The sequence below is a fragment of the Sebastes umbrosus genome, chromosome 12 (assembly GCF_015220745.1).
Source record: "Sebastes umbrosus isolate fSebUmb1 chromosome 12, fSebUmb1.pri, whole genome shotgun sequence".
In the NCBI taxonomy this organism is placed as follows: domain Eukaryota; kingdom Metazoa; phylum Chordata; class Actinopteri; order Perciformes; family Sebastidae; genus Sebastes; species Sebastes umbrosus.
Window position 1 is genome coordinate 6,695,649 of NC_051280.1, and position 25,764 is coordinate 6,721,412.

At 42.6% G+C, this 25,764-nt stretch overlaps 1 protein-coding gene across 12 annotated transcripts in view; it reads right to left on the minus strand.

Moving 5' to 3' along the window:
- Positions 1-25,764, minus strand: part of LOC119498787 (supervillin-like) — a 69,602-nt gene that overhangs the window by 22,079 nt on the left and 21,759 nt on the right. For 6 of the 12 annotated variants that reach the window (XM_037787853.1, XM_037787847.1, XM_037787846.1 and 3 more), the window contains exons 7-20: positions 23,696-25,021; positions 23,050-23,220; positions 22,821-22,858; positions 22,652-22,713; positions 22,263-22,399; positions 21,878-21,973; positions 18,405-18,696; positions 17,006-17,071; positions 12,941-13,670; positions 8,252-8,750; positions 3,749-3,881; positions 2,753-2,809; positions 1,410-1,487; positions 731-878 (exon numbers count right to left, since the gene is read on the minus strand). In XM_037787853.1, coding sequence (XP_037643781.1) covers positions 731-878; positions 1,410-1,487; positions 2,753-2,809; positions 3,749-3,881; positions 8,252-8,750; positions 12,941-13,670; positions 17,006-17,071; positions 18,405-18,696; positions 21,878-21,973; positions 22,263-22,399; positions 22,652-22,713; positions 22,821-22,858; positions 23,050-23,220; positions 23,696-25,021 — 3,833 coding nt within the window. The remainder of the gene's footprint in view (positions 1-730; positions 879-1,409; positions 1,488-2,752; positions 2,810-3,748; positions 3,882-8,251; positions 8,751-12,940; positions 13,671-17,005; positions 17,072-18,404; positions 18,697-21,877; positions 21,974-22,262; positions 22,400-22,651; positions 22,714-22,820; positions 22,859-23,049; positions 23,221-23,695; positions 25,022-25,764) is intronic. The other 6 variants (XM_037787852.1, XM_037787851.1, XM_037787850.1 and 3 more) reach the window with 5 other exon arrangements.

Genomic DNA, 25,764 nt, shown 5'->3' on the forward strand with positions numbered 1-25,764 from the left:
CGTCATGTTGTATTCAAAATGAAAACATGAGTAAAATCATTACCTGAAATTGCCAAAGATATCATCAATTTGTCAAAAGAAAAAAAAAGACAAAATCCCTTAATTTCCAAGTTTCACAACAAAAACACGGCATTGTTTGTTTAAATGTTATGCTCGTATTCTGCACTCTGGGGGACACACTGGGGAACTTTGCACATTAGCAACACTAGATGGCAGCGTCACGAAAACAATCAGAGACAAAAATCTGGGAAAAAAACCCTCATCTAGTATCTGAGTTAGGGTTTGGGAAAGTGCATTTTGTATGTCACGTAACACAATATAGGTGTGCAAGCTACTGCTTGACAATGACCCCAATGAAGATCTATGTCTGTCGCAATGCGTTGGTCATTTTAAACAACTATTGCAATGTAAAATAACGGCATTTTAATTTTGTACAAACTCTACAGTGTGCCTTGGATTATTTTTGAAGGAGACTTGCATTTTGTACTTTTTTTAGATCATATGTGTCCCATGCAATGAGCCCTTCACAAGATTGAATAAGCACAGTACTCCTGAAGGATCCAAAGAGCACCTGTATGTGACCACCACAAAGACCCAGCAGCGCTTCTACTACGTTGTCCTCATGCATTTTGTAGGCCATTAAGATGGGTGTATTTGTGCATAAAAATCATGCCCAGTGGCATTTTCAAATGGTGCACATCTCTGGATAGCAGCAGGTCTGTGCACTGACCTTTCTTGACCATACGGGCAGCCACGGTGTATTGGGTGGAGTCATTGGCTGCTCCTTTGCCCTTTGTCTTCCAGGCATCCTCACGAACTGAAATCATCTGTTTTCTCTCCTCAATGGACATCTGGGACTCGATCTCCTCTCCCACCTTCTGCACAGACAAGAGGAAATCAGAAAGTTATAAAAGATTTTAAAGTACCAGCTCTTGCACAATGAGGCTGACTGTCCGCTAAAGTCATGTCGGGAGTTATTTTCTTTACACGTTTAAGAGCTGCATTAAAACTTAAAACGAGATCATGGAGCCAAAATCAAAAAGCTTCCAGACACCACTGGATCTGCTTTCCAAGAGTCAACATCACCTCTCACGCAGCTCCACCATAACTTCATGTGACTCAACGCTTCCCTCAGGAGCAATAATTCATGTAGTCACAGTATCAAACCAAGCAGATATAAAGAGATTGGATGCACTCAAGCGTGCTAGGTGCATGTCTTTTCTAGCCTATATCAACTACTTCATTCCACTGTGGGAGTGATGGCTTTACACTGTTGTTGTACTCATGCAGTCACAACCAAATACAACTCGACAGCACCCAAAGAGCCCTTCACACCAGTAGCTGCAAACCAAGCAGAAAAGAGAAAACTACATGCAGCGCATTCGAGCGTGCCAGGTGCATGTCCTTACCTGACTATGATGGTCAATATACTGACACTTTTGGCCAAGGGAGATAGTAGGAGAAAAGGTGGAGGAGAAGACAGGTTCCTAAGGATGTAGAGGTGGATGGAAAAGTGAAAGAAAGGAAAGCAAAGGAGGCAATAAGGAGGAAAAACGTGGAGCATGCAGATGAAGGATGATAAGGGAGGGATGCAAAGGAGAGAAGGCCAGAAAATGGGATGCAACATGACTGCTGTTAAACTACTCGCTATTCTGCAGCTTCCAGACTCCAGAGGCCTGTACTACGAAGCAAGTTCAACATAAACGGCACTTAAAACCATTAAAGGCCATTAATAAGAATGTACATTTGTACTGTTATTAACAAGCAGCAAACTGCAAATGCCCTTTTCCCCCTCTGGTACTTTGTAAGATGAGACAGGAACAGCTTGTCTCAGGCACAAAAAGTTGCATATTGAATTACTGGTGCAGTGAGTACACAGCTTAAAGGTGCATTAAGTAATAATTGGTCTTAAAATGTAATATATAATTTATACAGTATAATCTATAGCAATGGTTCACAACATAATATTATGTGCTGTGTGAGCTTCAACCAAGGAAAGGGACAATTATTTTTTACCCGCTCAGATTATTTAATTTGAATAATCTTTAGAGACTTTACGAGTTAAAACAATCTAGTATTTTACAGGGGAAAAAAGCAACAATAAATGCCCTAAAAATAAACATGATAGTATGAAGAAGAAAGGAATATTTCTTTCATAACCTTCCCTCACATTTATCCTGTAACCTACTGAAATGCTTATCTAATTTATCTCTGTCTTCCAAACATTCTTGGTATTGGAAATTGCTTCCCTTTTTTTTTAGCTTAAAGACATTTTGTTCTCAAGTCAAAAAAGCAATTAAGAGCAGCATCAATGTGCTTGGAAAACATTTATATATTCATATCTATTCACTCTTGTATAAAACTATCATTTTTTCTTTTTTGCCAGAGAAGTACCTCATCCAGGTGGTACTGGAGAAGGTAGAATTTATATTTTTGGACAACAGTTTTAATTGAAGATGTTTATCCAAAAAGGGCAAAACGAAATTGATTCAGATTCAACTTTCTTTTACTTTGAAGTACTTAATGCCCCTTTAAGACAGAATCGGCCAAAAAGCTAAAGAAAGCTTGGAAAAGTTCCAGCATCAGCAACTTTCCAATCACCATCCCACCATTTCAGGAGCATTACAGACTGAGAGTATTGAAGAGTACCAAAAGACCCACAGATTCAGGAGAAGTAATCACACAAAGTCCACACAAAGCTGTGATTGGACAACACAGGTCCGACACGAAGCGGATTGGTTTAGGGTCTTACCCACAGCTGCTCAGACACAGACACAGCGGAGTATTCTTGAACGACCACCCCTTCCTCCTGAGGGGTTAAACACAGGGGAAGTTCTCGGTCAGAGGGAGAGAACGGGAGGGGGGAGAGGATGTGGGGGGGTCATTGTTGCTGTAATGGGTTTAGAGGGTGAGACTGCCTGGAGGATTACCATCCAGGGTTTAAGCAGGCCGTTTCACCCAACAGAATACTAATGTGAAGTAGATGAACTCTGAAATCGGAGGTTCTTTGCGCTTATATATTCAGTTCTAGCTGCTGTTTAAACCAGTGGAGGTGCATATACCTACAGTACATATAAGACATTCTTGAACCATTCATCTTCTCTCCAATAAGCTTTCAAAGTCATTATTGAAACTTAGCTTGGAGCTTACCCAAATCTAATCTTGTAAAAAAAAAAAAAAGGAGAATCTATTCCCAAACCCCCCCCCCCCCCCCACTCCACTCCCCCACCCCCCCCGGCTGCAGACTGTCCCATATGCTTCCTGGTTTACAGCCTATGGGGGGCTGGATGGATGCTGCACTGATCTGGACCACTAGGCTCAAACAACAGATGGACTGAAGGAGGAAATGAAAGAAGCACTTAGCTAAAAGAGCGGGGACGGGAGCTGGCATGGTAACCATGAAGGACGCGGGATGAAATGTGTGTGAAATGTTTACTCTGGCTACTCCACCATTATAACCAGAATTTTACCCAAAAATATCCACATAAGCTCCCAATAAGATAACACAGTAGCAGGTCTATAGTAGAGGCTGAAAAGAAGAAAGTTCATTTACATTTTGGCCATCATTCCTACTAGTTTTGGTAAATTATAATCAGCTGTATTGCAGACATTTCAGGGATCTCTACATCTTCACAATGACATCCATTGGAGAAAAACAACACAAGCAACTCTTAAAAGATTCCAATAAATGTGATATAATAAGATTGGAGTTATCCATTATGAACGCTGTTGTGCAGATGAGACTGACCTTCGTCTCGCAGGTCTGCTCTGTCTCCCATAGCTGAGCCTCCTCCTCGGTGGACACCACCTTAACCACTTCCTGTTTCTTGTTGATCCTGTTCCTCCAGTCCTCCTCGCCACTCTTCTTCAGCAGAGCCACTCTGATAGAAAACAAAACAAATACATTTTAATAGGAGCAGTGTAGGAGAGTAAGCAAACTAATGAACAACCCTGATTCATATTTTCTATTTTTGATAACATCTCAACTCTGCAGAGCAACCGGAGGGTCAGGCAATACAAACTCCAATCACTGCTCAACAGGGCCTGCTTAAGACTTAGGCCATGTAGGAGGTCGCCTAGGGCGCCACCTTCTGGGGGGCGCTGGATGCCCTCTAAAAAAAAAGAAATGAAAGAAAAAGAAATGCCCGTAGGCACCCTTCCTCATTTTCTGCATTAAGGTAACAAAGAACAAATGAGAGAAAGAAATACAACAAATACAGTTATTCTTCGGGTGAAATATGTATACAGTAATTGATGAGGCATCTACTGTAGGATATTTCTATTTGATGGAACAGTGCAGCAATATAAAACATGGAGTCTTGGGTTTGAATATCCCACTCAATGTGAACATCATATAGCTTCAATGAAGAGCTGGAACAACCTGATCAAATATATGTGATAATGTAAGATAGGGTGAACTTAACTGTGTCATCCTTGACATTTGTGTAGCTGTGCATGATCTACTGTAACGTCATTATGTCTAATAAACTAAACTACGATAAAAACTAGAACTGAATCTCACTCAGTTGTCCCTTCCGGCTCTGTTATAGTCAAGATGGTGGTGAAGATAATAAAAACAGGGATGTACTCATCTTGTATCATGTCAGACTTTAGTGGAACATAACATACCGGGTATGGGATTAAGATGCAGATTCAAAATGAGACCAAACTTTTCTATGGATGTCAGTTTTTGAGCCATGGCAAAGGTCAAAATGTGAGCTGCAGCAGACTAGGTAAGGTTTGTTTTTAGCCTAGCACATTGCCGGAAATGCCATGGAAAGCAGTTGTTGATCACTTGTTGCCCCCCGACTGGCCGGTTGGGAGGAGAGTGAGGAGTCAGCAGTCAATGATGGTATAAAACAAGTGAATAAAGTATTTTTTCAAAAAGTGTGAATCACCGTAACCACGAAAGGTCCTTGATCATACAGTCATAAATGTGCACAAAAAATATTGAGCTGATGCGTTCAGTAGTATTTGAGATAAGCCGTGGACAGACGGATTCACACACGACCGAACGCATGATCTCCTCACAGCCTGGTGATTAAAAAAAATATATATGTTTTTCCAGCCTTAAAGCTATTTAAGGGGGAAAAGAGGGAGGACTGGATTTTAAGAGGCTTAAATTCTGCACTACAATATTTTTTTAATTACAGGTGGAAGTCTATGGAAAATGTTTTTCACAGCCGAGCAACTGTAAAATAGTGCTGTCCGATTAATCAAACGTGTTATGAACAAAAATACAAAATATTCTTAACAACAACAGGTGAGACCAGAACAAAGAAAACAAATGTACCTAACAAGAAGTCAATAACTTTACTTATTTTAAAGCCAATTTCATACACTAAAAAATATACTGGTCAAGGCAGGTTCAAAGCTGAAACTTAGCAGCAGATCTTTTAGCTCATCACATTGATTTAGTAGAATGCCAAAAGGAAAAGGAGTCAGGATAGACAGTTATGTACCTAACAGTGTATTTTAACCAAACTGTCAAACTGGCTGCAAATGGTGTTTTGCTGTAATGGGGTGTGGACCTCTTGAATTGTTAACATGTATGCTAACTGGACAAAATACCTTCAGCATTACGATGAGAGTTTATTTTAGGGTCTGACAATTATTGTGATCAACCTTTCATCAAAAAATAATCAAATAATGGGAACAAAAACTGTTCTGCATTTTACATTATTTCCATGAAACAAAAAATAATCATTCAAGAGTATAAAAACCAGGTCAGAGATTTCTGCTCTGCAACCAGCGAAACGTGAGCGTTGATAACGGATGGCTGAGGGGTAAAAAGAAAGTATGTCATCATCTGTGTGAGTGTGGACAGGGCAGAAATGAGGGCATTGGGAGGAATCTGTTAAATCTCAGAGGACTCCTCCTTCAGTCCTCACAGCTCTCCGCTGGCTGGGAGGAGAAACACAATGTTGCTAAAAATGAATCTCTCTCAAACCTACATACCGCGAGGACGGGCCGACGGTGACTTCTGCCTGATTCTGTCAAACGCTGCAAATTTATGAGGCACTGGCTCAGTGTCTGATCTTTGCTGACTTCTCAGTTTTCACCTTGTAAAGGGCCGAGCTCCGCCTGGATCCTGGATTTGTGAATGATATCAAGGTTAATTTGTGCCTCCAGCTTTGCTAGGCTGTAGGTTTTAAGGAGCCCTTTACCCTCCATGCCTTTATTTTGGATTTGCCTTTATATGTGGAGACTCTATTCTTATTTGACCATTTGCAGCAGACTTGTGATAGCAATAGGAAAGTAACGAGTAGTTCCCTACTGATCCCACGTTCTGACAATGCATGTTAATTAATACTTATTGACATAAATAATTGCCTCTCCTATTATGTCTCTCATATCTTTCACGACTGCTGAGTGTCTGTGCAAAATTGTGGCTCAATGTTTATTCTTTGACATTATTTATTAGAGCAAGAGTTTTCATCCTTTTTTTTTGCACCTCAAACTGTTTTTTTTTTTGACAATGTTGTTCCCAGCAAGGAGTGGGGGGTAATGTCAAACGTAATTGTTCTCCACACCCCATTAGTCTGCCCAGAGGAAGATACAAATACACAGGTTGTCTTCTCTTAGTCTGTTTGCAGACTCAGATGCTTGCTCACCAATAATGTATGTTTTGTTTTCCTCTCTTTCTCTATTTAACCTCCCAACACACATACTGTATAAGCCGGATCCTTATACTTAGCCTTACATAGCCGGATACAAGTTAGAAAATGACAGAGAGAGGGAGCGACAAAGAGATGAGCGCATGGACGAGCATAAAAAAATGACTAAATCCGAAACTTTAATTTGGTCTGTATTTGATCATGGATTAATCGATTAATCTCTTAGTTGTCAACTATTAAATTAATTGCTAACTATTTTGATGATTAATGAATCAGTTTGAGTCATTTTTCAAGAAACAAAAAGTCAAAGTTCTCTGATTCCAGCTTCTTAAGCGTGAATATTTTCTGGTTTCTTTACTCCTCTGTGACAGTAAACTGTATATCTTTCAGTCGAGGACAAAACAAGACAGCTGAGGACGTCGTCTTGGGCTTTGGGAAACAATGTTCGACATTTTTCACCATTTGTCTGCCATTTTTTATAGACCAAACAACTAGGCGATAAATCAAGAAAATAATCAACAGATTTATCATCGTTATTTGCAGCCCTAGCTGAAAGGTCTTGATGATGGACTGGTTCCCCTGCATAGACATGACCAACATGTTCTAATCCCAACTCATCATATACCGCCGCTTTGTCGCGCCCCTTGCCATCACTTTATCTTTGGCATCAAAACCACTCTAGTTAGGTTAAGGAAAGAACTACATGGTTGGGCTTAAAACTACGTTTGTACAGTGAAAAAATGAAAAATGTAGCACAGACAGACTGTGCCACATTTAGAGTAAATACTGTAAAACATAATTATTATTCAGCTTTTTTTGCCAAAACATCCCGTTTCCGGGACAACTAAAAACGAACTACTCCCTAGGTCCCGTAGTGATCCGCAGCCCTGGGGTTGGGATATTGCTATCACACTCCAGAGCAGCATTACAATATCCAAATTTGGTCAATCACCCAGTAAGATAAAATAACATAAAACTAAAACGGGCCCTGTACTGCAAAGCACAGTGTCAGAAAAATGTGCTGTAATCCTGAAATGATGTTAAATCAGTGTTTTTTGGCAGCTAGTTTCAGCCCCTGGCAACTCAGGCAGTTGGGCTCACAACCTCAAAGGAGACATATCGTGCTCATTTTCAGGTTCATACTTGTATTTTGGGTTTCTACTAGAACATGTTTACATGCTTTTATGTTCATAAAAACACATTCATTTTCTCACACTGTCTGAATATCCCTGTATTCACCCTCTGTTTGGAACGCTCCGTTTTGGCGCCTGTCTCTTTAAGACTTCCTCCTGAAAAAGCCCAGTTTGCTCTGATTGGCTTGTGAGAAAAATACAGTGTACCTTTGCAAAGGTAGTTCTCAAGCTGTGGGCGGTATATTCTAATGAGCCTGGATGTGACATGGGAAGGGGAGCCAGCTCTGAATGGCTTGTTGAATCAGATTGTTTTCTGATCTAGACAGCCAACAAAAAACTGACAACTGGGTTGTCTTATTTCACAGTTGGTAGGCACTCCAGATACCCAAATGTATCTGACTGAACAAGTGAGTTCTTTATGATACATCCCCTTTAATAATGTCATTAACCTGACTAGTAATGTGTTTTACATCTACAATCCATCACTTTGCTGTCACTCACCTCTCCCTGATAGACATCTGTTTGGCGGACATGTCGTCAGACAGTAGGTCTTCGGACTCTGTGGGCGACAGCAGATCTCCAGAATCGACACTGTGCCTGCTGAAGTCCTCGCTCTGGTCCAGGGGCAGGGACTGGGACTTGACCAGCGCCTGCGGGAAGGACTGGGGTTTGGGCGGTGTCTGTGGAGGAACCTGGGGTTTGGACTGCGTCTGCGGGTAAGGCTTAGGGAGAGGCTGGACGAATCCCTGAGGTTTGGGCTGGGTTTGTGGGGACTGAGCGAAAGGTTTGGGGTACGTTGGTGGGGGCTGGGAATGCGGCTGGGGCTGGATGTCGGCCGCAGGTTTTGGGGGCGGTGGAGGAGGCTGCTGTGTGAAGGGTTTAGGAAGAGTTTGAGGAGGCTGGATGTTGGTTTGCTGCTGGCTGCTTGAAACGTGAGACACTGTCCTGGATGACACTTTAGCTATCAGTGGCCTCAGTGGCGTAGGATGATCCGGCAAGTCTGAAAGAAATGTATACAGTATATAATCATTATCAGAGACGACCATGAACATTATTAGTACTTTTTTTTCTCTCTTTCTTTTAATGTTTAGAATCAATAGATGAGTGAAGCAACCGATAATTATTTGTTTTTCATCATGTTTTGCAACCCAATCTAGCCATAGCTGAAATTGACTCTGGTGTACCTAACATTAGTGCTGGCTATTTTCCTAAGTATATCACAAGTTGTATAATTGATGTCCTACTAGACAAATACTGTACACAGTTATTTTAAATGTACAACAAGGAGAGAAGAATGTGTAAACGGGAACAATTTGCGAACGATCCGTTCAAAAGAACAATTCTTTTGGGTGAACGAACTGAACCCGATCACTTCCTGGAACGATTTGTTTATTTCCCAGTACAGTTGAGCTCTCGACTTGCGATGAACGTGCAGCCAGGGACTCACTGAGTGAGTGATTCAAGTCATTTGTTCGCAGGAAGAATGGCGGGTATTGTGTTCAAGACAGCAAATACACAGCTGATTCGGGTAGAGTTGCTAACACACCAAGAAACAATGTACGTATAATATGACAGCTTTGATAAGAATGTAAATAGTTCTGTTTCGCTGTGTAATAGAGACTTTATGAATTGAGATTTTATTTTTCTGTTTGTCACCTGAAGCCTTGGGCTACAAATGTGAAAGTAATATTTGCACATAGAAATTAATATGGACCGTTGTGGTAAACTTTTTTGAAACTATTATTTCTTGTTTTCATTTCAGTATATTAAACAATATTTAACAGCCCAATATTTAGTTGCACACCCCTTTTATTTGCAAACGGTATCTTTATCCAACTAAATTGTCCATTCTCCGTTCACTATTTAGCAAGCTGAACGTTCAGTCGTGTTTCAGTTCAGTGAGTGGGACTACGTACAGAGCAGTCGGAGCTCCGGTCTAGTACTGAACGATTCGGAGAACTGATTCTAGTGATTTAGTAGACTGAAAAGAACTGCTTTACCCATCACTAGCACACACCCACACAGTCTTGAAAAGAAGATCAGCCAAAGTAAAAAGCCCCGTGTGGGTGTAAAGGACCATTAAAATCTACTTGCAGCAGGTTGAAACTCACTTGAGATAATATATCACAGGAAACAATTTATCACCTTCAGTTAGTCAGTTAGCACATGCACGGATGATCCGACGTTTTAGATTTATTTATTATCATTATTAGATCACGATAGTGGAGAGATGACAGGAAATGAAGAGAGAGAGAGAGAGATGCAACAAAGGTCCTGGGGATGTCAGAGTTCACAGGACCTTTGTGAGAGTTGGATGCAGCAGAAGTGACCAAATTCTTTTTTTCCATTACATTCATTTTATCCTCCACCAAAGAGGTAATGTTTTCCATTCTGTTTGGTTGTTAGTCTCTCTGTCAGCAGGAAATACTACTGGCCCGATTTTCATGAAACTTGGTGGAAGGGTGTAGTGTGGGCCAACGAAGAACCCACTCAATTTTGGAGCAGATCTGAATCACGGGGCAGATACCAATGGTGTATTGTAATGAAGTAATAATACTTTGTTACAGTGCTTAAGTATTTTTCTTAACTTGAGTTTATATACTTATGTCAACTTTCACTTTTACTCCACTACATTCGCTAAATAAAATGTGTATTTTTACTCGGATACATTTCCCCTAACATAATTTTTCTTCAAGTGTAATGTAGCGTCTATTTTATGGTAGTGTACATTTTAAGAGGAATGATAAGGGCACGATCAAACATATGCGATTGCAGACGAGTGACCATCGCCTGCCAAGGCAATTTTCGAACTGAGAGTGAGTTGCATTTCAAATGCAAAGATCCGAATTTGCTTCGCAACCGGAAGCAAATGTTTTTTTCATACTTTCACTCGCGAATTGTGGCTCATTTGTGAAATCTAGAGGCCACTGTATTGAAAAGCAACAGCAGAACAAACTTTGTGACCTCTGTTCATTTCGCAGTATCTAAGAGTCACAGAGAATCATCATGTCATTCATCCATCACGCACCGAGTGAAACTGGTGCACTGCAAAACACCCACTGCAGTGTCAGCGACCTGGAAGTGAATCGTCCGTTGCTTCAGGCCTGTTTACTGTAAGAAGATCTTACATCCAAATAATCTTCAGATGCAATGTTGTTCATTTCAATTAATTCTGTTCTACTGCACTACTCACAAATTTATGCGTACGCTATTTTTGGCACGCTAATTTCACGTTGGTGTCTGCACCTCTAAAGGTGGAGATAAACCACCAAGTAAAGACGACGGATCTTATTCATTTTCTATGGAGAGCAGGTCACAAAAATATTTCTGTGACTTTTTCCTCTCTTTAAAACATTCTCATATTCATTCATTACTCATTTTGTGCTGGAAATTAGGATGGACGCCACCAAGGTTGGTGAATGGGTTTGGGATAAGTAAACAGGAATAAAGTGAATCTATTGTAATGATGTGTGAACTTATATGTCGTAGAAGCTGCATTCCTTTGTCATTGCTGGCTGTTGTTAGTTTCTTCTATTAACAGTGTGAAGTGTTGAAGAAATGTATTAGAATAAGTAAGACCTTCCTGGATCTTTAGCTTAATTTCCTTCAACATTTATAGTTCATATAGTTATGAAAATGCAACTGTTTTTATACCTGCAACTTTCTTAAAAAAAACACATTAAATGTTTTTTACCTGCTAGAAATGGAAGTGAACGGGAGGCGAATATTAAATTTGTGCATGTGTGACCGTCCCATAAACTTCATAAATCACAAAATCCTTAAACAGCATTTAATTGTACTTTTACTTTCAATACTTAAATACATTTAATATTAGAAAATTACTTTTTGACACTTATGTACAGTAAATATCAGACACTTTTAAGACTTTTACTCAAGTTATATTCTAATAGGTGACTTTAACTTCTACTAAAGTCATTTTCTGGTTAGATATCTGTACTTTTACTCAAGTGTGTCTTTCAGGTATCTCATCAACCAATGGCAGATACACACATTATTTTTCCCTTAATGAAACTTCTTGTATTTCTAACTTATAAACTTCTACTTATTGTTTGATTGCCATAAATCCCCTGTGTAACTAGTATTCATCCCTGAAACACGTGCATGCACATGCAGCTGGTTTTGTAGGTAAGAAATGTAATTAGTATCAGACAAAGCCTGCTGTGTAAAGTATGCTGTTCACATTTTAGACTCATTTAGAGACAAAACACTGGTCCCTCACAAGGAAAACCACTACATCTTAGGCTGAAGACTTGTCTTTTGTTAAGATCAGGATAACGCTCAGTGTTGGGCATGTAGTGGTAACTCTGTAGGGAATTAGTGTAAGTCAATACAAGTTCCTTCCAGCATCATAGTCTAATAGGCTACACTTTAGTGAAGATCTACCCATGCAGAGCTAAATAAGAGTGCAGCCTGCAGACAAGGCATCCATTGTGTCCTTCCTGTCCTCTACCTGCTTCATGTAACTGCTCACCAATTGTTCTGCACTCTCTCACTGAGTGCTTTCATCTTTCTGTGTTTGTGTGCACGCATGGGGAAAAAAGACCACCCCTGGACACATTCTGCAATAAGCACATAAAAACAGGTCAGGCCCATTATACTGTAGTATGTGCAAGGCCAGGCCACAGGCGTAACATGGTTGCAGGGGGACCACAGCCCCCTTATAGGCCATGACAGTGAGCACACACAGTTCGATTTTTAAAAATCTCCGGCGTCTATTAGCTGACGAACAGCATGTCAGGAAGGGGCATCCTCTTTCTAGACAAAGGGAGCCACGAGGCAAATGCATGGAAAAATATGCTAATTAGATTCAGCTTCAGACGCCTCTCTCTCTCTCGCTCTCTCTCCTTCACACAGTCTCTCGCTCTCTGTATCAGCCAAATCAAATACCCCCAGCTGGGACAAGTGTGTGTGCAGCCGGCAGAAAGCAATCATGCGTGGGAGCATGCTGCATAAGACACTGAGGATAATGAGAGCAGCCCCTTCCCTAGACATTGCTTCCTATTTTTTTATGTAACTCCCTTTCTCTCTTTCCTTTATGTCCACTCTGTCTTCATCTCTCTTCCCACATCCCTCCTTTTACCCCTCAGCTATTCACATCTCTTTATTATTCTCCCCCCCCCGACTCCTCTCCATCTCATATCTGTGTAAGCCGTCAGAGCAGCCTCCTACCTGAGATGCCTGGCTGGCTCCGGCCGCTGCTCCTCTCCTGCTCCTGTGTGGAGGAGCTGTGAGCTGCCTCTTTCAGGTACCCTCCTCTTCCTCCTCCCTCTGCTCTACTCTCCTGGGAGTGCCCGTCTGCGGCTCTCCAGCTGGGCTCTGACTCACCCCTCCACAAAGAGGACTCGGCAGAGTGCTGAGGCTGGGGATGCTGGGGATGCTGCTGCTGCTGCTGCTGCTGCCAGCCGTCCCGGTCCCTGTCGAGGGAGTGTAGCTTTCCCTTAATGCTGCCGTCTTGGATCTCTTCTCTGGCTCCTCCCTGCTGTCTCCCCCTAACCTCCTCCTCCTGACGCTCTCTCAAGCCCTCCTCCACCGCCTCCCCCTGCTGCTTGTGACCAGCAGAGGAGGTGGGAGCCCCCACTCTCTGTCGGCTCTCGGGGAGGAGAGGGGAGGAGTTGGGCTCAGGATCAGGGTGGCCTGGGTCCCCGCTCTGGGTCATGGAGAAGTACCTCAACGCCCTCTCTTGGTGGCCGCTTGTGGTGCTGGAAGCCTGTTGTTGGGCAGGGATGTAGGGGACAGCGGTGGACTTCCCTGGACGGAGACCGTCATCATCACCGACGCCACTGCTGCTGCCTGGCGTGATGGTTACCATGGTGACGGAGGCTTGGGAGGTGGCGGCCGCCACAGAGCGGATCAGGGAGGCTGACAGGGGCTCCAGTTTGATCTCACCTCCGTTTTTCAGCTGCAGGAACAGCGGGAATCATGTCAGACATTCGGGATGGCTAGAATGACAACAGGAGAGTTGAAGGGATTGATATGGAGAGGGGATGGGTCGAGGCAGGGAAGTTGGAGATTAATGCAGGAATGTGTGGATGTTACAGAAGGTGTGTGGGGATGAACAGATGGATGGAAGAATAAAGTGGGATGACAAATGATGGATGAGGGGAAGGACGGCAGCGTTCAAAGCAAATTAGGGGAACATTTTGAGTAGTTCAGGTTTGCTCATGAAGCCGCAGCTGTATGGCAACTCTGTCACTCACAAAATGGCAGCAGGAAGCACAGACGTCAACACAACTGAACAGTAACAGACAAAACCCTCAACAATTAGAGCTGGATCTGGTCTGGTAACCTATATTTGTGTTCATATTTGCTTGTTAGCCAACTCAGTATTTGATTTATATAATGCATGAAATAATCAGGGGTGTCCTTAAAGGGAAATTCCGGTGTATTTTGACCTGGCGTATTTCCTTTAATAAATGTGACCATTGTGACTCTATTGCTCTGTTCACACTACGAGTGACAAAAGCGACAAAACGGCAAAGCGTGGCCAGCTTCATTGTCGCCGAGTCGCTGTTGAAGTGTTGCTTAAGTGCTCGGTGACGTATTATGTTATTAAATAGCACTGGGGGCTGACTAACTGCATTTTTCTAGCTGGAAAGGAACAGGGTGAAACAAAAACATATGATTGGTTGATGCTTCACTGCGTCATTGGAGCGCTGAAAAAAGTTGAGACCAGCTCAACTTCATGCAGCGACAAGTGTCAAGGTACGTGTCCACAGGCTCCGTCCTTTCCACGTTTCCAATTCATTGTCTATGTAAGCAGCCGTGCAATGCATTCTGGTAGCATGGCGGCGCGATTCGAGAGACGGGGCGTCACGTCACCTGCTCCTCATTTGCATAAAGTTGAGGTCCAGGCTACTTTATGCAAATCACGGGCGTCCGACGCAACTCGCCGCCTCTGGAAACTCACGGGAAACTTTTAAACTAAGCGTTGTCGATCCAAAATAAAAACAGATTCAGCGACTGCGTGGCTTAGTTCTCGCATAAAATGTTTTCAGAAACACATTTCCGTGAACTATTTTCGTGAAATAAGAGAAAAAAGTTTCCAAACGAGCCGCCATGTTGTATCTGGTTTGAAAGCCGGGAGCAGCAGCCCACAGAGGGAAAGCATTTGTTCGATCAGGTGCCGAGTGCCTTGCGTCTAGTGGCAGCCCATCGAGCGTCTAATGCTTGGAAGCGAGGCGATCCCTCGCGATGAAAACTCCTCTGTGGACACGTACCATCTGGTGCACTAGTGGAGCTAGAAAAAAAGCTGTGACGCATCAGAAAAACTGGGTGTGCCACATGATCCAGGGGCGGACTGGGACCGAAATTCAACCCGAGACTTTGAGATGGAGAGGCCCCTTAATGTGAGCGGCCGGAGGGCATGAGTGGAAATTTTTTTGGGCAGTTTTAACACTAATACAAACCACCCCAGCTGCCACCTCAGTATGTATATATGAAAAGTTGTGGCTGGTCGGAAATTCACAAGAGCGAAACTCCTATGTCCAAGTGTAAGGAAATGCAGCCAGCTGGCGCTCCGTTTTCGTAGCGAATCCGTCCTACTCTGCCTTTAATTGGCTTACGATAACATACTTACCCTAAACCTAACCAATCCAACCAACGAATGCAGCGAATACTAGCCAATCAGAAGAAGAGTAGGGGCGGGTCATGCCTTCGCTATAGAGCGCTCCAAGGGTGACATATTTTTGTAGGCCAACCAGGAAGTTAGAATCACCCTGGTTCCCTCGACAAAAAGCCAAGGGGATTGTTCCGTTGGGTTTTGGATTATTGTAGAAAATAAACTCTGTGGCAAACAAACATTTATGATACTTACACGTTTTGCGTGAATGCAATCGTCAGAAGTAAAAAGCTAACGTTAGGCTATAAACGAACTACACCACGGTCGCATGAGCGCGAGTAAACACAACGAGGCTGTAAAAGCAGATGAATCGGTGTGATGACGTTTAGTTGTCTCATTTAGCCACTTGTTAGCAACCGCCTTTTATAAGACATTTACAAGCTTCAAAATTCACAAGCGGGGTATGTATTGATTTATTAATAAAATCCCTTAAGCTTGTGATAACCACAGACCTTATTTCAGGCATCTAACTAAAAACCCATTGACTTTGAGATGAGGGAACCAGAAGTCCAATTCCACTCCAACTTCCACTAGTAGAATTATAGAACGGCTGCAGATGGATAGTGGTGGGTTGTTTTGTTTAGTTGTAGTAAACTTTTAGTAAGGCTATAACTAAAAATTAATTCTGTATCTGATTTTTTGGGCGACGCGGCTACGTCATTGGTTGGGCATCCGTTTGTAGCTTCCATTGAAAATGACTTGTAGCCTGTAACTGTGTCGCTGCTAGTGTGAACACAGTATGAAGGTCGAGCTAACTTGCATCAGGAATGTCTGGATCAGGAAATCAGGATGTACTCCTGAATAAGGACCAGAACCTAACTTCAAACTAGAGCTGGATGAAAGTTACAGAATCACATAATAAAAACCGTTGTACTGATAATGTGACAACAAAAATGACTTTTGGTGCTTTCAGACAATATTTAATGAAAATGATTGATGTGATGTGAGAAATCAGCAATGTCTTTATGGCAGCCAGACTGTGGTAGCTGGACAGATGCGTTCAGGTAATGATATTACTTCCCTTTAAATACAGCCTTATGCCAGAAAAACACAACGATAAAGCTGTATCAGTATTAGCATCAAAATTTGTATATTAAAAATTTGACCCATCTCTTCTTCCAACAGCTCCAGCAGAGATGCTCAAACTCTACGCCAGACTACTGTCAATTGATTTTGGTTGCAATACAAGGTCTTTGTATTGACCCTCACACATTTCTGCGCACAGCCAGATCCATCCACATACTTACTCTTTTTCTTTTGCTAGTTTATTCCGGTTGGGAGGAAGCCTGAATAAACTAGCATGCAGAATTTGCAGTCAAATATAATCCCATGCTTGTTATGCAACGAACAAGCATGTCACAGAAGCTGCTTGCATCCAAAAATGAGGAGCCACTGAAAACAAACAAGGCACCCTAAAAAACCAACTCCTCATGACAAAGCAACATCTACCACTTCAAAATACACACTGAATTGCATTTATGGACATCATCAAGCTTGGCTACTGTACGCAAGACAAGACAACACCGGTCAACAGCGGGACCAATCACATCAATCAATAGCGGGATCATTTGATGCAACCGATCAGAACAGATCAGTACAGGCAGCAGGGGTCTTACATGTTCTCCCTGATTGGCCTCTAAGTCACCGTTACACTCCGCGGAGGTTACTGGCGGCTCAGCTTCCTGTGTGGACACCAATGATTGACTATAAATATGCTGGAGGTGAATCAACCTATGACAAAGCATCTGACACTCTGTTTCTTGGACAACATGTTTGGGTTTCAGCAAAGCTCCTCACTGTACTACATCTGTGGACAATGTATCAGCGAATGTTTTTTGCAGTGTAGATGGAAAACTATCCCATCAACAACAGTATTTCTGAGCTTCCACGTGTGAATTGTTGGCTCATTTGTGACATCTAGAGGCCACTGTATTAAAAAAGCAACAGCAGAACAAACTTTGTGACCTCTGTTCATTTCGCAGTATCTAAGAGTCACAGAGAATCATCGTGTCATTCATCCATCACGCACCAAGGGAAACTGGTGCACTGCAAAACACCCACTGCAGTGTCAGTGACCTGGAAGTGAATCTTCAGATGCAATGTTGTTAATTTCAATTAATTCTGTTCTACTGCGCTACTCACAAATTTCTGCGTACGCTATTGTTGGCACGCTTATGTGTTAATTTCACGTTGGTGTCTGCACCTCTAAAGGTGGAGATAAACCACCAAGTAAAGTCAACGGATCTTATTCATTTTCTATGGAAAGCAGGAGATCCGGCCGCGCGCTGCATGATGGATACTGCCCGGCGAGTTGACTGACCATTCGCTGTATCTGAATTTGCATAATAATGACTCGACTTCTGATCAAATATGAATCAATATTTTGTTACTGCATTGCCTACTTCTCGCCTCAAATGTTTCAGAGACATATTTTAGTGTACTGTTCAGCTGTAAAAAGAGAAAGTTTGTCATCAAAACAGTTGAGCCAACACCAAGCACCGCCCACCAGGCCGGAGCAAACCGGACCACTTTGGGTTCCGCCACGTCTTTCTGTTTGTTGGCCTGATTTGGTGTATCTCCATTATAACATTTGGCCTGCACAAAAATGTTTTTGTGACTTTTTCTTCTCTTTCTCATATTCATTCATTACTCATTTTGTGCTGGAAATTATGATGGATGCCACCAACGTTGGTGAGTTTGGGTTTGGGATAAGTAAACAGGAATAAATTGAATCTATCGTAATGATGTGTGAACTGAAATCTACTGAATTCATACGTCGTAGAAGCTACATTCCTTTGTCATTGCTGGCTGTTGTTAGTTTTTTCTATTTTACACAATAGTGTTTTACAGAAAGGTTTTGCTCAGAAGTGTTGAATAAATGTATTAGAATAGGTAAGACCTTCCTGGATCTTTAGCTTAATTTCCTTCAACATTTATAGTTCACATAGTTATGAAAATGAAACTGTTTTTATACCTGCAACTTTCTTAAAAAAAAACACAGTAAATGTTTTTTACCTGCTCCACCTCTCCTTGGGTGATGGGTTGAGTCTGAAACCGGGTGTTGGCCCTGCGCTGGCGGGTGTCTCCTCGGGCCCCCTCGGCGGTCTTGCCCGTAGGCTTAGCAAGGCGGTTGAAGAGGGCCATCTTCTCAGACAGGGTGAGGGTGGACAGGTCCGGCTGGTCGGAGAAAGGCCCTTGGCCGTCTCCCTCCGCCCCAGCACCGGGAGCTTGAGCTGGTTTCTGGTGCTCCTGGGTCTCCTTCTCCTGATCCTTGACTGCTGAGCCTGGCTGGGAGGAGGCCTGGATGCTGGGTAGTGACAGGGGGATCTCAGTGGGTGAGGGACGGGTCTAAGTCTTCAAATAACCATTTAATTTCTGCTTCTGGATCGCAAAAATGTTGAAGTTTGAAGTATCTACAATTTAAATTATGTGGTTTCTACATTGTAATAGAGGATCAGGAAATATGAGGTGCTAATTTTATATCAAGAATAAAACACCACATCCAGTTACCTTTGATTTATAACGTTTATATATCCTATGACATGGATGACCGACAAGAAAAATTGTGAGTATTTTATCAAAAGATTGTTACATTTCAGTTTTAAATGAAATAATTGTAGCTAAGGCTGTCAAAGTTAACACCATAATAATGCAAATTTGTCTTAACGCCACTAATTTTATACAAGTTGTGATTTTTAGGTTTCTAGGGGGCTCAGTTTTAAAGCTAGAGTGAAGATGCTGGCACCAATAAATAACGCTCCAAACTTAAACTAAACTTTGGCGAGGAAAAACTGGCATGGCCATTTTCAAAGGGGTCCCTTGACCTCTGACCTCAAGATATGTGAATGAAAATGGGTTCTATGGGTACCCACGAGTCTCCCCTTTACAGACATGCCCACTTTATGATAATCCCTTAGAGTTTTGGGGCAACTCATAGTCAAGTCAGCACACTGACACACTGAGAGCTGTTGTTGCCTGTTGGGCTGCAGTTTGCTATGTTATGATTTGAGCATATTTTTTATGCTAAATGCAGTACCTGTGAGGGTTTCTGGACAATATGCGTCATTGTTTTGTGTCGTTAATTGATTTCCAGTAATAAATATATACATACATTTGCATAAAACAAGCATATTTGCCCACTGTCTTGTTAATAAGAGTATTAAATACTTGACAAATCTCCCTTTAAGGTACATTTTGAATAGATAAAAATGTGCGATTAACTGGGATTAATCGTGATTAACTATTTTTATCAACTGACAGCCCTAATTGTAGCCTGTCTCTATACAAACAAAACACCTGCAGTCTTAAGGTACCAAAAACAAATGTATTCATCAGCTAAATATCAGAGAACTTAACATGCATGCAAATACCAGCTAGCAGGTAAGTAACTGTGACAACTGTGGCAGATTACAGGCACAGCAACATAGACATAAGCAGATCAGCACACATATGCCAGATAATCATATAATGCACTCGGATGTTTGCAGGGGTTAAGGAGATCTCGCAGCACTGTGCTAAGTTAAACCAGGGTTGGTAAACAAACTGCGGGACACGTGACCCCAGACATGCAGAGGGCTTTATCCGGCTCAACCTCTGACCTTTCCATGAGATACCTAACCTTTTCTTCACTGACATTTGTGACCTGCATGTGAGAGACACTGCAAGAGGGAATGCTTGGAAACTGGGCATGGAAAGCACTGAATGAGTTATAGTGTAAACGCCGACTTCCTTTCCCCTATAAGGTGCACTCAGCTAAGAAGCAGCACATGAGGGGGGGCAGAAATAACAAGGTAAGATGAGCCGGGTGAACAGATCAGCATGCAGCCAGGAGAGGGAGATGGAGAGTAAAGAGATGTCTCGGTGGCACATTCACAATAAAGAGAGGATTAAAGACAACCTATTATGCTTTTGTGCTTCTTCCCTTTCCTTTAGAGTGTTATATTGTTTTTTTGTGCAGGTAAAAGTTCTGCAAAGTTACAAAGCCCAAAGTCCAGGCAAAAAAGAGTTACTCTCCCCCACAGAAACACTGCTCCTGAACTGCCTGAAACACCTTGATTGAAGTCCTGCCTTTTCTTCCGTAATGTGGTGATGTCACCAAGTAACACATTTGCAGAACGGCAAGTTTGGCACGCTTTCAAACAAAGCTAGTTAGAGTGGAGCTGGAGAGGAGTCCAGAGTTTGGTTCTGCAGCACAGTCGGTATGAGAAAAATAAAGCTTTTTTTGAACATTAAAGTATGTAAACATGTTCTAGTAGAAACCCAAAATACAAATATGCACCTGAAAATACACATAATAGGTCCTCTTTAAGTTCATGTGAGTTTCCTTCGTGATAGAGTCATAATGTATAGATGTCAAGCAAGCTTAGTTTATAGCTTAATTAGAAAGTAATCTCTACAGTAATAGCAATGAATCGGCTTGTTAAAATAATTTGATTCATGAAAGTAATAATCACAAAGATTTTCATTTAAATAAATGTCTGTTAAGTCACTACCTATCGCCGAATGTGGTAACACAATGGCGATTGAGCCTAAGGCACACTGATGAAAACCCTTGCATTTGCAGTTTTACGAACTGGGTAAGGGGAAAGGGAAAGGCGACAACATGGATGTATAATAAGACCTGGATATGGTGCTTCCGATTTTTCCAATGGCCACTCGCGGTATTGCAATGAAAAATCCCCCCTGCAGCCCCAAAATCATTTTCCCCGTAGACCACTATTGTAAAAGAAACGTCTGTAAAACTGTTGACGGGACACCTCGAATTGCAAACAAGGTTGATTATGACTATTTCTATTTTGAATTTTTGATCCATGGTGGTTTTATATTTGTAAAACTTTCCTTGAGCCAAGAAAAGAGACTGAAACATCTGCTACGTCATCACAATTTAAAGTCAATGGGGCAAGCGGGAGAAACACTACTGCATATATTCAGTGGGCCACATACCCCGGAAGTAAACCTGGAAGCCAGAAAACTTTTTTGGTGTATGCGCCAAGCAAGAAATTCTCATTGGACTGAAATTGGGGTCCGGTATCCAGTTCTTATATATATATTATTATTATTATTATATACATCCATGGGCGACATTGTTTGGATCTCTGGGAAGTGAGATAAAAAACACACCTAAAATTACCGCTTATCGCCATAGGTGCTGCCAAATAGAACAAAACAGAGATCTTAGAGATCGTAACTTTCAGCTCAGAATCTAACAAATCTCTTTCTGTATCTATCTCTTCTATTGCACCTCATCCATGGTCATTTCTAAACCCATAGAGGTCAATCTACTGTAAGGCTTTCATTGAACTGAGATTTTGAAAATCATTAAAACTTAGATGGTTTTCATGCAATAGAGACATCCTGTGGGTTGAAGTACAACCACATATATCCTACAGGGGTACAACAAGCACAGATACGTGTTATTTAAGTAAGTAAGGAACACATCCACACACGTACAAATACAAAGCACATATGAGTTAACATCCCAACTGTACCTGATGCTGGTCACTCTGGTGCTGACTACAGTGGGGCTGGGGGCACGAGTTACATTAGTGTGGATGCTCAGAGGTTGTGACGATGTGGCAGGATCACTTAAAAGTGGAGAAAAAGGAGGTATAGATGGGGAAAAAACTGTGAAATACAGATAATACAAGGTAAAGAACAATATAGTGTCACTGAAAAGGAGGGGAGAGGAGAAGTTAACAAGTAAAGACTTGAAAGAAGTTGACGGAGGTGTCTGAAGAGACAGACGGAAAGGAGACAAGAACAGGTAAAAGAATGAAATGAAGAGGAAAGAAAGGAACAAGACAGAGCAATAGTATATTCTCTGCACCTTGTATGATGCGAAATACAGCTATACAAGCAAAATTCAAGATCTACCTTGAAGCATTGACCACCTCCTTGTTGGTGACGGGTTGAGTGTGTGACCGATCCTGAACTCTTCTCAGACGCCTGTCTACGGCAGCGTTACGCGAGCGCGGTTTGGGAATACTACCGTCTGATGTCCTTTCCAGCTCCTGGAAGAACATGCCAGGAAAACATCAGTGCTTTGGTTTAGTAAAGATGAGACCATAACAGTGATATTTGAAGTGAGAAATAATATCTATTTGAATGTCTATGAATACCCAGTTAACTACATCTAAATCTGAACAAAGCTCCAGATTTAGTTTTTTTACATTATATTCTTAAAATATTACACATTCAAAAATATACAGTGTTAATAATCTGTCTTTATGACTTATGAAATGTACATAAAGTAGGAAGAGTACCCTGAAGAGAGACCTCTTTGCAGCCACACTCATCTTGGCTCTGTCGTCCAGTTTTCCTTCATCTAATAAAAAAAGAGATTATGTTACATGGCATTTCTGGAAAATGTCAATAAAATGTCATTAAATTATTAAAAATGATATGTGCTTATATGCAGTAGACTAAACGTACCTTCTGGATCCTGTAGCTGTGATGGGCTTAAACGAGACCTGCAGAAAACATTAAAATACATCAATACACATTTTCTTTTAAATTTGAAGAACCCTGATCTGATTATCATGCTCTGAATGCCAACCTAGAACCATGCTCTGACAATTCAATGTAGTAAATAAATGATTCATGTAAATAAAATGATTCTGAAGAGCTCCTGCAGATCGCTACAGAGAGCCCCCTCCTGTACCTATCTGACTCCAGCCGCTCTGCAGAGGTGACGGGCTGGGTCCTAAACCTCTCCGACATGCGACTGTCTCCTGGAGCGATGTAGCGCCGAGGCCTCCGAGCAACCCTGTCCCGATCACTGACGCTAGCCGGATCTACCTCCATTGCTGACAGATCTACTTTAGTAGTCTCACTTTTAGAGCGGTGTATAGATTTAGAAAGAAATGGACGAGGACAACAAAGAGGAAAAGTAGGAGTGAGAATACCATTAACAACGGTTGGTTTTAGTAGACTAACAGTTTCTGCACTCAAGTTAGAAGAACAAGGTCTCACACGTTGATATTGATGCACACGCTGAGCACAACCTAACTGCAACCCAACTGTGAAGAGCCATTACCCAGTGTTAACATGCAGCAGCAGACACAACTTCAAATGGGTAACTTGCAAGAACTGATAAGAAATAAGTTCAGCTAAAAACAAAATTGCAGACACTACAATGAACATGATAATGGTAGATATGATAGCAATACACCTTGACACATTTCATGCCACAGAATGACATCCTATCAGCATTATTTTCTTGGATTATTTATTTGAAACAGTTTACTAATGTGGAGTTAGATTAGTTATTTAGCGATGCAACACAGAGCCCATGCCAGTGGACCTACAACTCAGGTTTCCGGTTGGCATTCTCCAGATACGAGTGTCGCAGTTGCGCTACTGACACCCTGGTGTCCAGGGAGCCCATCTCCCCGTTAGCTATCCCAGATGGAGGCACGGCCCTCGATGTCTCTCTGCTGGCCGCTGCCCTCTCCATGCGATACATGGTAGAATGCTGGCTTATACCTATATCCGACATGGAGCGGATTCGTATCTTGGGTTTGGGCCCTCCGCTCATCTCCATGCTTCTGTTTTTGGCCTGCGGCACAGAGGAGCCCTTCTGGAGATAGATGGCTGAGTCAAACCTCTGGTCTCCTGATGGATCCGGCTGCTGCTGCTGCCTCTGAGGCTCAAAGTCTTCGCCTAGTTGGGGCTCTTGTTGTTTTCTCCGGGAGTCTTGCTGCTGAGATGGAGGCTCCTGTCTTTGGAGCTCACGCTCCTGCTGTCTCTGAGACTGCTGTTGTCTTTGAGGCTCTTGTGATTGTCTCAAGAGGTCGTACTGATGCTGCATTTGAGGATCGTGCTGTTGAATTTGAGCACCATGTTGTGTCTTTCTGGGTTCAAACTGTTGTTGCGTTGGGGGCTCTTGGTGCTGAATTTGGGGCTCTTGATGGTACACAGGTTCTGAGGATTGATGCTGCCTGGGCTGCTGGCGTACAGAGGTGTGGGAAGGCTGCATAGATCTAAACGCTCTCTCCTCTTGGCTGTCATGGTGCTCTCTCCCTCTTTCTCTGATCCTCTCCACATTTCTCTCCCTCCCCCTCTCCCTCGGTCTCTCCCGATCCCAGTCTTCCTCGCCTCGACTCATCCTCCTCTGTTCTGGGCTGTAGGTCTGCCAGTCCACGTCTTCTTGCCGGCCCCTTTGAGGATCATCCACACTCTTTTCCCTTCGGCGGATCTCCGAGGGCAACACAGCTTTCCTGCTCTTCAGCAGGCCCTCTGTATGGGCCTCTTCCTTCAGGGCCTGCCTGGCCTCCAATTTTGCCACCTTGTGGGCAGCATGGATTTGGTCAGCACTCACTCTCCTTCGTGGTAGTACCTCAGGAGGTCCGGGAAGTTTGGCAGTGGCCACGGGGGCAGAGATGGCCAAATAGGGCTGAGAGTCAACAGCAGGGCCAGGGAGTGGGTAGGATGTTTGGCCGTGAGCCGGATGTTGGCCTGGGCTGGGCTGAGGCTGGGAAACAGTCCTTTGCTGGCTGGGTTCTGAGCGTTGTGGCGTAAACTGAGCAGTGTTCCCCTGAGTACGGTGTCTGTTACCCTGGTGCCTGTCTGGACTCCAGTCTGGGGGCCTCTGGACAGTTTCATCCCTGGACAACCGTTCCCTTACTCGGATTCTTGAGGAGAGGAAAGGAATGGATAAGGGACACTGAGATTCCAGTTCAATTAAAGACCTACGGCACTCTCCGAACTCATAACTCAAATGACTTAACAGAACATACCAAGATTTTTTTTTTCTGTGGGACACAAAGGATGGTAAAATAACAAGCCACAATTTTGGTATCCAAATAAATATTTTGAGTAGAGTGGTGTTTCTAAACAACATTCGGCTACTTGCCTAGGCCGCAGGTCAGGAAGACAAACTTAACACCTGCAGCTGAAATCTAAAAGCTTTTGACTGCTTTTAACTTTGCACACACTTAATCTAATTCCCACTAAAAATTGGGAAACACATTGCGCAAAAGTTTATGACACAAGACTATCATGGGACCAACTTGAGCTCCCGAATCCTACACTAAAATTGCAACAAGGTCAAGTCGCAGCGTGCCCTGGGTTTAAATTGGAGTCTTAGTTCAAACAACTCTCTCTCTGATGTCTCCGTGCCAAAAAAGTAAGCCAAACTATTTTCATCGACAACCTTCTGACCCCTGGTAGCCAAAGGTTGCTCTAATCTCATTGTGGACCACTAAGCTAGACATAATTGATGGGCCTCTGCTTTATCTGACATGGCATGAAGGACTTACACAGTGCTTGTGCTACATGCTTACATACTAATGCTAGCCAGCATAAGCAGCCGATGAGGCCACAAAGGCAGTCAGTGCCGATGGCATACATGGGACATATATCCTAGCTAGAAAAT